This window comes from Mizuhopecten yessoensis, unplaced genomic scaffold (genome assembly GCF_002113885.1).
Source record: "Mizuhopecten yessoensis strain PY_sf001 unplaced genomic scaffold, ASM211388v2 scaffold6719, whole genome shotgun sequence".
Lineage (NCBI taxonomy): Eukaryota > Metazoa > Mollusca > Bivalvia > Pectinida > Pectinidae > Mizuhopecten > Mizuhopecten yessoensis.
The window spans coordinates 1,410,069-1,421,261 of NW_018406690.1; the positions used below are offsets into that span (position 1 = coordinate 1,410,069).

General features: G+C 34.0%; 1 protein-coding gene across 2 annotated transcripts in view; it reads left to right on the forward strand.

The window, feature by feature from the left end:
• LOC110452532 (WD repeat-containing protein 63-like) overlaps positions 1-11,193 on the forward strand; it is a 35,111-nt gene that overhangs the window by 2,200 nt on the left and 21,718 nt on the right. For both annotated transcript variants that reach the window (XM_021501132.1, XM_021501133.1), the window contains exons 3-13: positions 621-768; positions 1,885-1,965; positions 3,107-3,291; positions 3,649-3,753; positions 3,986-4,141; positions 5,358-5,516; positions 5,806-5,963; positions 6,301-6,412; positions 6,915-6,993; positions 8,334-8,458; positions 9,973-10,146. In XM_021501132.1, the coding sequence (XP_021356807.1) occupies positions 621-768; positions 1,885-1,965; positions 3,107-3,291; positions 3,649-3,753; positions 3,986-4,141; positions 5,358-5,516; positions 5,806-5,963; positions 6,301-6,412; positions 6,915-6,993; positions 8,334-8,458; positions 9,973-10,146 (1,482 nt within the window). The remainder of the gene's footprint in view (positions 1-620; positions 769-1,884; positions 1,966-3,106; positions 3,292-3,648; positions 3,754-3,985; positions 4,142-5,357; positions 5,517-5,805; positions 5,964-6,300; positions 6,413-6,914; positions 6,994-8,333; positions 8,459-9,972; positions 10,147-11,193) is intronic.

Consider the following 11,193-nt stretch of genomic DNA (forward strand, 5'->3'; position numbering starts at 1 on the left):
TATAAAAAGATGTTACTAGCGAAAGAACATTATATATATCAAGATATAGGAAAATATTTACCAATTCTCATGTTTACAATTGGATTTCCCCCAGAATACCATCCAAACACTTGTATGCCTACATCACTACTGCAGTAAACAATTATAATTACAATCGTACTGATCGTCATTTTGCTACTAACTTTATGAAATGTAACTGCATACTGAAATGAAATACAAATAATATATTTATTTCTATACTTATTTACTTATATCTATATTTCAACTAGGGTAAAGAACAGGGTTAGTTACAAAATATCAATCTTCTTCGTAGAGCCACATCACTTAGGCACTTGACTAAGTTCACTTCCAGTTTTGAGGGCTGAAAAACATCAGAAAATATGTATTCTGTTTATGTCATGTTTCTGTTAATATCATGTTTTTCTCTGACAAATGGGAAGTGATATTAAGAGAAATCTACTGTATATACAATTTTATTGTAATTTTGATGAATTGCTTCATTTTCTGACATCTCATTGACTTGTTAATGTATTGGAGCTATTCAATTACATTTTAAATCAAAAACCTTACATTGTTTCAGTGGTATAATAATGGTTAATGTTTTGCCTATGCTATTGCAGGACACTGCTCAAGGTGGAAAGAAGACTCCACTCGGTGATAAGGCTAAGCCAGGGAGTGGAAAGGCTAAGCCAGGGAGTGGAAAAAGATCAGGAACACCCAGCAAGGGTAATAAAGGTGCTGCTGATAAAGGGCGAGCAACCCCTAAAGGTAAGACAGAGATGACTAGGTATACTTTATTAGCTCACCTGGTCCGAAGGACCAAAGTTAGCTTATGCCGTACCATGGCGTACGTCGTCCTTCCGTTGTCCGTCCGTCCGTTGTCTGTACGTCAACAATTTCTTCAAACGACTTATTCTTCTTAACCACTGATTCAAATTTGATTAAATTTGACTGGAAGCATCCCTTGGTAGTGAGGATTCAAAATTGTACAAATGGTGGGTCTGACCTCCGAGGGGGCTGAGGGGGCAATTTGGCTATACTGCTTTAAGCGACTTCTTCTCTGGAACTAAGAGATTGACATAAAAAAATGCTGTCGTGATATTAGAGTTGACCCCTGGATCTGCCCCACCCTTGCAAACTTAACCCCTGGGTCATTTCTTTGAAACAGTCGAGATCCCCACCCCAAAACTATATATCCAAATGCTTGGCATAAAGAGACAAATGCTGTCATGATATAAGAATTGACCAAGGGATCTGCCCCACCCTTGCAAACTTAACACCTGGGTCATAACTTTAAAACGTTGATATCCCCACCCCAAAACTATATATACAATTGTTGGGCATAAAGAGACAAATGCTGTCATGATATTAGAATTGACCCTGGGGTCTGGCCACAACCCTAGGGACGTAATTTCTTAGTCACAGCTTGGAAACAGTTGAGATCCCCACCCCATAACCATACAAAAACTTGCTGGGCATGAACAATCTAATACAGATATGCTACAAGGTTTGGCCTTAGGGTCTGGCCCATTCCCTTGGATCTTATAAGGAGAATATTTTGTCATGTTTGCTCAGATCCAGGTGAGCAATACAGGCCCTCTGGGCCTCTTGTTACATATATACCCGGTAAGATAATGAGTTACCAGGTTAAGTATTTAGAGTAATTACTGTGTTGACTGTATAAATGGATAGTTGTATTATTTTTAAGCTATCACAGTAAAGATCTTCACACCATGTGGAAATTTGGGCATAATAAAATATTGCAAAAGTTTGGACGATTTTTATTTACTCTTTTGTTTATTTGTGTTTGATTTTTCTTTTACACAATTTAAGAAAGTTAAAACAGATTTAAGGTACAAATCTATATTAAGTATTTTTTTCTAGGGAATGCTAAGGCAAAGACCAAAGAGGATGTAAAAGCACCTACACCTGTCCCAGCAGGGGAGACAGAGGAAGAAGACGAAGGTAGTTCTTTAAATCATAAAAGTTACATTACAAATTTGATATATAAGAACAGTTTCTAGATCTGTTTCAGAATGAATGTAAGAAATATATATATATATGAAAAAAAATGATTCTAATAATCACCCAAACTAATAACTTTACATCATTTTAGAGGCAAAGTACCAACAAAATGATAGTTTCATTTCATTCCGAAATTTTAAAATGTCCATTATAATTGTCCAACTCAAGTTTTAGTTCATTGTTTAGAACAAAATGCCCATGTATTTGCTATGAGATAATGAGGGTTCTTTCTTTCTCTCATTGTCAACTTATTTACACAAAGCTAAAAGAAGTTCAAAAAGAGGTTTTGAGTTTTGATGGATTTGGGGGTAAAAAAAACTTATGAATAATCCTTAGGCTTTGACTGGAATCATTCTCAGATGGTTGGCATAAGAAAATATATTATTTCTTTCAATAAGTCTGCTTTAAAAAAACAAGTTTTGGGTAAATCAACATTTATAGTCCCACACCAGTGTTTTAGTTGTAGTTTTTGGTAAGTTTCCGTACGTACTGTATAGCAGTTATATTTCGTGGGGGGGGGGGGGGGGGGGGGGGGGGGGGCGTAAGTTAGCTTTATTCGCACTTTAACTAATATCCACACAATCTTAACACCAGCGTAATTATCGAAAAAGTTAACCGCTTTTACCAACCTTATCACAACATTATGAAAAGACTTATAACCCAATGCTGTTATGCAAGCTGAAATGAACTCAAATCAGATTATCACCGAGCAACTGGGCAGTCCATGTAAAAACAACACTTGCATATAAGTGGCCACAACATATTTATGTGTACACAGTAGGTGATGAATTGATTACATTTTTCTCCTACAATGGTATTTACACATTTTCAATTTTCTTTCAAGTGAAGTCACTGGCAGATGATGATGCTTTTCAAACTGTATATCGAGGTTTAACCCTTAAATGATGACACTCAAAATACTTTGCACGACACTTGGGATTCGGGTGCACAGCGAAATTAAACCCCGGGAATTTAAAGTGCTATACAGTTCTAAGCATATGATGTTATCTCAAAATGGTTGTCACAATTGTATATTTAAATTTCGCATTGATATTTTTTTTAATTTTGTTTGGTAACATAGGTCTGCCAGAAGGATGCACTCCACTGTTTATGTCTACAAAATCACAGGAAATATACAGCTGTGTGTGTGACACCGATGTCACCGAGGATAACCCGATCAAAGTCATCATGAAGTCTGATATCATGGAAGATTTCCGTATGAGGGCAGCTGTCTGTGATTTTCATCCTGTCAAACAGGACGTACAGGTTAGATAACTTACTCTTTATAGAAATTGCTTCAAAAAAGATCATATTTACAAAACTATATATATATATGTTCATATTTAATACTAAAGGAAATTTGATTCTTTTCATACACTTGTTTCAAAAAACTTAAAGCACAAAATTAATTTGTTTTGCTTTTATTTTAAATGTCTATGAATACCTTATTGGAGAAAAAAATGGACAACATGTAATATGTATTATAAACTAATTTAAATAAACACAGTTCAAAATATGGACAGTACTAGATGGCAATATTTACAGTATGAAAATATGGGTTCACTAAAATCAGATGAAAGTTATGACAGTATTTTATGTTTTTGATGACATCTTTCATTACAGGACTTTCCATCAGACGAGATTGTCATTGTTTATGATCCTGACTTCAAATTTGGACAAAACTTTTACATTGCCCTCACAGAGGAAGCCAAGGATAAAATACTAAATGTAAGTCAGTATAGACAGTACATACAGATATTGTAGACAAAATACTAAAAATAAGTCAGTATTAACAGTACAGACATTTTGTTTCACAATTATTCAGTCTCTTCATAATTACATGTGTAGTATTAGGACTTACAAGTCGCCTAAAAACACCCAGTTAAAATCTTGATAAAGGTAACTTTTGAACAAGCCTCAAACGAAGAAAATGAATAATAACTTGCTGATATTTATCCAGCCCCTTGGTCCTGAAGGAGAGGGAGGTGAAGGGGGAGCAGCAGCTCAGGAGGAGGAAGTGGTATACAAATACACCCCACCTGAGTCCAAGGAATGGGTGTCACAGGGCAGCGAAAAAGAAATCAAGGAGGAAAATGTTGTAGAAAACCGACGACGGGTAAGCTAAAGATCATTATAGAAAAACGACGATGGGTAAGCTAAAGATCATTATAGAAAACAACGACTGGTAAGTAAGCTAAAGATCATTATAGAAAACCGACGACGGGTAAGCTAAAGATTATTATAGAAAACCGACGACAGGTAAGATAAAGATCATTATAGAAAACCGACGACGGGTAAGCTAAAGATCATTATAGAAAACACACGAAAAGTAAGCTTAAGATCATTATAGAAATCACACGAAAAGTAAGCTTAAGATCATTATAGAAAACACAAAAAAGTAAGCTTAAGATTATTATAGAAAACCTACAATGAGTAAGCTTAAGATCATTATAGAAAACCTACAATGAGTAAGCTTAAGATCATTATAGAAAACCTACAATGAGTAAGGTTAAGATCATTATAGAAAACCTACAATGAGTAAGCTTAAGATCATTATAGAAAACCTACAATGAGTAAGCTTAAGATCATTATAGAAAACCGAAGAGGGGTAAGCTTAAGATCATTATGGAAAACCGACGACGGTAAGCTAAAGATCATTATAGAAAACCGACAATGGGTAAGCTAAAGATCATTATAGAAAACCGACGACGGGTAAGCTAAAGATCATTATAGAAAACCAACGACAGGTAAGCTAAAGATCATTATAGAAAACCGATGAGGGGTAAGCTTAAGATCATTATAGAAAACACACGAAAGTAAGCTTAAGATCATTATAGAAAACCGATGAGGGGTAAGCTTAAAATCATTATAGAAAACCGATGAGGGGTAAGCTTAACATCATTATAGAAAACCATTGACGGGTAAGCTAAAGATCATTATAGAAAACCGACGACAGGTAAGCTAAAGATCATTATAGAAAACCGATAAGGGGTAAGCTTAAGATCATTATGGAAAACCGATGAGGGGTAAGCTTAAGATCATTGTAGAAAACACACGAAAGTAAGCTTAAGAGAACTTTTTTATGTGAAATTATATAGATCTTTACGCAGACCTAATTTGCTATCTAATAAGCAGAAATCATTACAGCATTAAGACGGCAATTCTGTAATATATTGAATATATAAAACTTTATCATAAAACATTTAGAAGTAGCACTTCATTGTCACTGTTACACAATATTGAAGGCATTTTGATATAAAGTATTGATGTTTACAGTATATATTTTATGCTGCAATCACATGTGATAAATATATTAACTGTTTTTCTTACAGATAAAAATTTCCGCTCGACGCATTAGGAAGGAATTTGGTGCTCCTTGTAACTTCAAAGACAGAAATGTGGCCGACGCCAAAGATGCCTACATTGAATGTACAGCGTACGATGACCGTACATATGATCTGAAGAGAGTAGAATTGGACAAAGGTGTTCAGGTATGATATAGTATACTTCTGTTATATTGGTTTTACACTAAGACTTTCTCACATAAGTACCCAGGTCATTAATATACTTTCAAACTTTGTTAAAAATTGATTGCAATATTTTTCATTACATGTATAAAGAAATTTTGAGGGAAATGTTTTTGAACAGATTCTTTTCTAGGTCTGCTTCACTTATATTTAAACAAAAATGCTTCTTTACAACTGGTAGAGCTGTTCTAGCTATCCTGGTATATAAATGTTTTAGAAAACATTTTCATCATTACATTGTCTTACATTTAAGGCAGTACCAGAGCTTATAGAACAAGGGACAAATACTGACTGGCGTTATCCAAGGAATGCAAATACACAGTACTATCCCCGTGAATATTCCGAGACGGAAAAAGAAACTGTTGAAAAATCTACTGATTTACAGACTTTTGCCAAAGATATGGTTCCAAGGTATAATTTAATGATTTGGTTTATAAATGCCAAAGATGTGTTTATTTCAGAAAAGTAATCAAATACTGTATTTTTCTCAAGTTTTTTTATATCAACATGTAGATCAAATTTTCTTAACAAACTGGGAATTACAAAGGAAGATTACATTTGGGATTTGTTTTTTTAATTTTGAAGCAACCTTGTTGCCTCTTCATTCACTTTTTACATTATTTAGCAAAATGTCATTGTTATCATTCCTGTCCTATTTCTGTCTGCTTTTCAAAATTCAGTATTAGTCAAAAGATTTAGAAGTCATTGAATTTGATTTTAAATATTTTGTTTTTGTTTCTTTGCTCAGGTTTGAACTTGCCCTTCAGCAGAATGAAATTATGGATGTTTTCTACATTGACTGGCTACATTTAGGGGATGCTGATGGATCCTTTGGGAACAAAGCTGACAATCACCTTAAGGTATCCACAAGAGAAAATAGAAACTTAATGTTTTTAATCACGTGTCCTAGATCATAGGATATTTTGTTCCCTGTGAATTGACATACTGTAATGTACAAAGTGTTAGTTTCATCAGGAAAGCTTTTAAGAAGCTTTAATGTGAAAGAGAGATTTAAGAACGTTTTGTTCATTTTTTGAGTTATGTTTTCTTATAAAAATAAAACCAAAAATTATTGCATACCAGACTTCTCATTCTTATGTCAACTTCTTATTCTAAGGTCAACATCTCATTATAAGGTCAACTTCACTTTCTCAGGTCAACTTCTCATTCGAAGGTCAACTTCTCATTCTAAGGTCAACAACTCATTCTAAGGTCAACAACTCATTCTAAGGTCAACAACTCATTCTAACGTCAACAACTCATTCTAAGGTTGACTCAATACGGTAGTTATCACTCCTCTGATAAGAAATCCCATCATCTGAATTATGAATGTTTTGACTAATTATTGTGTTGATATTTCAGGAGTACCAGTCATTCACAGATCTACAGTTCAGTAAGGACAGGACCATCACAGCCATACAGTGGCATCCCACCATCAAAGGTATTCCATGTCTACTATACAGACAATTTTTCCAAAATCTGTTTTGCCTTAAATATAATTATGTAGTCATAAAAAAAAATCAAACTTTTGCAGCATTATAAGATTAAGGCTACATTCCCGTATCCCGGTTGAAACGGTACGTGCGGCGCAGAAATTTTCCACAATGAACGAACACACTTGGACTGTTCTATAAGCAGAGCTAAAAATGCACAGTTTCGGAGAATAAAAAACAATGTATCAAGAATAGTATGCCCTTTTTTATCCGTCCACTAAATACATAACGTATCTTAAAAACTACATGTGACTTGACATTGTTTAATAAAGAAATAACGTAAATTGGCAATAGTCAGCATTTTAGTTTTGGTCAGGTACGTCTGGACCCCTCAATCTACACCTACTAAATTTTCCTTAGGTCAGCCTCGGTCCAGATCTGTACCTGTCGTTTTCTTTACAGTTTCAACCGGTTCAACCGTTTCAGCCAGATACGCAAATGTACCCCAATAGTTTGATTGCCTATTATAAAAACAGACTTTCGTCAATGAAATTCACTCTGCCTATTATATATGATCAGATAAATATTCTTCAGTGAAATTCACTCGGCCTATTATACATGATCAGATAAATATTCTTCAGTGAAATTCACTCTAGTTTCCAAGTAATGCCTTCTGTAAGTAGTAGTCATTTCCACACTGCATTTCAACTTGTTGTGGAAATGAAAATTTCAATTACAGTTCAAAAATTATAGAAAAATCTTACTCATTCTTTTCGTTTTGTTTAAAACAGCTCACTTACTATGTAGCTGTACTACTGAAGTAAATACTACTCTATAGATTTTGTGTAGATTGTTATGTAGCTGTCCTACTGAAGTAAATAATACTCTATAGATAATGTGTAGATTATTATGTAGCTGTCCTACTGAAGTAAATTATACTCTATAGATAACGTGTAGATTATTATGTAGCTGTCCTACTGAGGTAAATAATACTAATTAGATAATGTGTAGATTATTATGTAGCTGTCCTACTGAAGTAAATAATACTAATTAGATAATGTGTAGATTATTATGTAGCTGTCCTGTTGAAGTAAATTATACTGTGGGTCATGTAAAGCTTAAATATATTTTTGTTAATTCATTACGAAAGACAAATGTAAATTTATAAACCTCACAAATATTCCTAGCACAAGTAAACAATACACATAATTATAGCAGTGGTGTTTTTTCTTTCGTGAACTGAAATCCTCACAGGTGTATAACTGTAAGTTTAATTTGGAAAATTTCAGTAAATAAACTGTAACTTTACTACACCTGTGATTACAAACCTGAACCTTTGTCTTTCCAGGTGTTGTTGCAGTGGCTGTTGCAGAAAAGTTGAGTTTTGATGAGAGAATTGACCATTGTGCTAAAGTCATCATGACACCATCTCTCATTCTGATCTGGAGTTTTACCGACCCCATACACCCACAGGTAACAAGTACATCAGTGGTACAATATATAATATCTAATGCCAAGTTTTACTGACCCCATACACCATTGGTAACAAGTACATCAGTGGTACAATATATAATATCTAATGCCAAGTTTTACCGACCCCATACACCCACAGGTAACAAGTACATCAGTGGTACGATATATAATATCTAATGCCAAGTTTTACCGACACCATACACCATAGGTAACAAGTACATCAGTGGTACAATATATAATATCTGATGCCAAGTTTTACAGACCCCATACACCCACAGGTAATAAGTACATCAGTGGTACAATATATAATATATAATGCCAAGTTTTACAGACCCCATACACCCACAGGTAACAAGTACATCAGTGGTACAATATATAATATATAATACCAAGTTTTACAGACCCCATACACCCACAGGTAATAAGAACATCAGTGGTACAATATATAATATATAAAGCCAAGTTTTACAGACCCCATACACCCACAGGAAATAAGTACATCAGTGGTACAATATATAATATCTGATGCCAAGTTTTACCGACCCCATACACCTACAGGTAACAAGCATGGCAGTGGTACAATATATAATATGTGATGCCAAGTTTTACCGACCCCATACACCATAGGTAACAAGCACGGCAGTGGTACAATATATTATATCTAATGCCAAGTTTTACCGACCCCATACACCATAGGTAACAAGTACATCAGTGGTACAATATATAATATCTAATGCCAAGTTTTACAGACCCCATACACCCACAGGTAACAAGTACATCAGTGGTACAATATATAATATCTAATGCCAAGTTTTACCGACCCCATACACCATAGGTAACAAGTACATCAGTGGTACAATATATAATATCTGATGCCAAGTTTTACAGACCTCATACACCATAGGTAACAAGTACATCAGTGGTACAATATATAATATCTAATGCCAAGTTTTACCAACCCCATACACCATAGGTAACAAGTACATCAGTGGTACAATATATAATATCTAATGCCAAGTTTTACCGACCTCATACACCATAGGTAACAAGTACATCAGTGATACAATATATACATTTCTTTAAAATGTGTTACTGTATAAACCTATAAGAAAGATTTAGCACAGTGCATGTATTACAAAATCAATAAAGGGCAAATGTATCAGGAAACAGAAATCTGTTAGCATTACCAGGTTACCCTCGAATATATATTATATTACTTAATTGCAGCTCTTGTGGTGTTATACATATTGTGTTTACCTTATGCTATTGTCAATTTAATGCCGATAAAGTTAATCCATCAAAAAAATGTCAAAAAAATCATTGTTGTATTAGGAAATTTCAACATCTATTATACCAGATATGAATTAAATGAAAACTCCTTTTATTTTTTCAGTGCAAACACACAGAAACTCGTAAACATATTTTTTCAGTGCAAACACACAGAAACTCGTAAACATATTTTTTCAGTGCAAACACACAGAAACTCGTAAACATATTTTTTTTTTAAATTCCAGCTTTTACTAGAAGCACCAGATGATATATACAGTTTCCAGTTCAGTCCGTCCGACCCAAACATTATCTGTGGTGGTTGTTATAATGGTCAAGTGGTGCTGTGGGACATCTCGGCTCATGCAGATAGGCTGAAACAGCAGAGGGGCAACAACAGGAACAAGAAGTCAAATGTCCTGGTTAGTATATAAAAAGTGTTCTCATAGAGAAATGTTTTATGCTCCAACTTGGTGACAAACACTTATATCTATGTTGTATGGTCCAGTTTTTATTTCAAACATGTTGTGCTGAAAAAAGTCATAAACCAGGAACTGAAGGTTTATGAAAGAAAGTTGATTTGAATGTTAACATCTGATCTTATTATTAAAATCAGTATTATAAAATGAAATCATTGAGTAATGAAATATGAAGTGAACATGTTTAAATTTTCTTATTGGTCTATCTCTTTCTGTGTTAGACGTTAATATGAAATTTTGTGATCGTTGTCTTTTTTTTTAAATTCAATTGTCAGTTGGTTTACTGCTTAATATCCATTTTCTGTTAAATTTATCGTGAGGAATTCCACTTAACATTTATGATTAAAACTGTATGAACTATTTAATGCAGTGTCTTAGTATCCTGACATGATTGTTTAAACATGAAATATTTAATTTGAGATACCACCGCTTCGGGAGAAGCGATTAACGTTTCGGAATGAGGCACTTCTACAGGTAAACTTTATGTATCAGGGAAAAGGTTTAAACACTTTTAATTTAGCATGAGTCAATATCTAAGTCAGAGATGCAACCTTTACACCATTTATCAATCTTTTAGGGGAGAACTTTGTCAGGAAGGCATGACACTTTTAATATGATTTTCATCACAAAAGTTTGTTCACAATTCTGCTTCAACTATTCAAAAGAATTTCATTTCAGCTGGAGGGAGATTTGATTTTCCAGATTTTCCAGATTGTATAAAGCTTCATTCAATTGAATACAAATGAAAAAATTAGGTTACTTAGTATCTAAAATACTAATGATGTAATTTCTATGTCAATACAGGTATTAACATCTCCATTTCATTTCTTTATTATTTTTAAGCAAAAAAATGAAATGAGATGTTAATACCTGTAATGACATAGTAGTTACATCAAAAACTGAGAAAAACCTATATCAACAGTGTCAGGTTTTTATACGCCCGTCAAAGACGGGGACGTATTATGTTATCACGTGAGCGGGCGGGCGGGC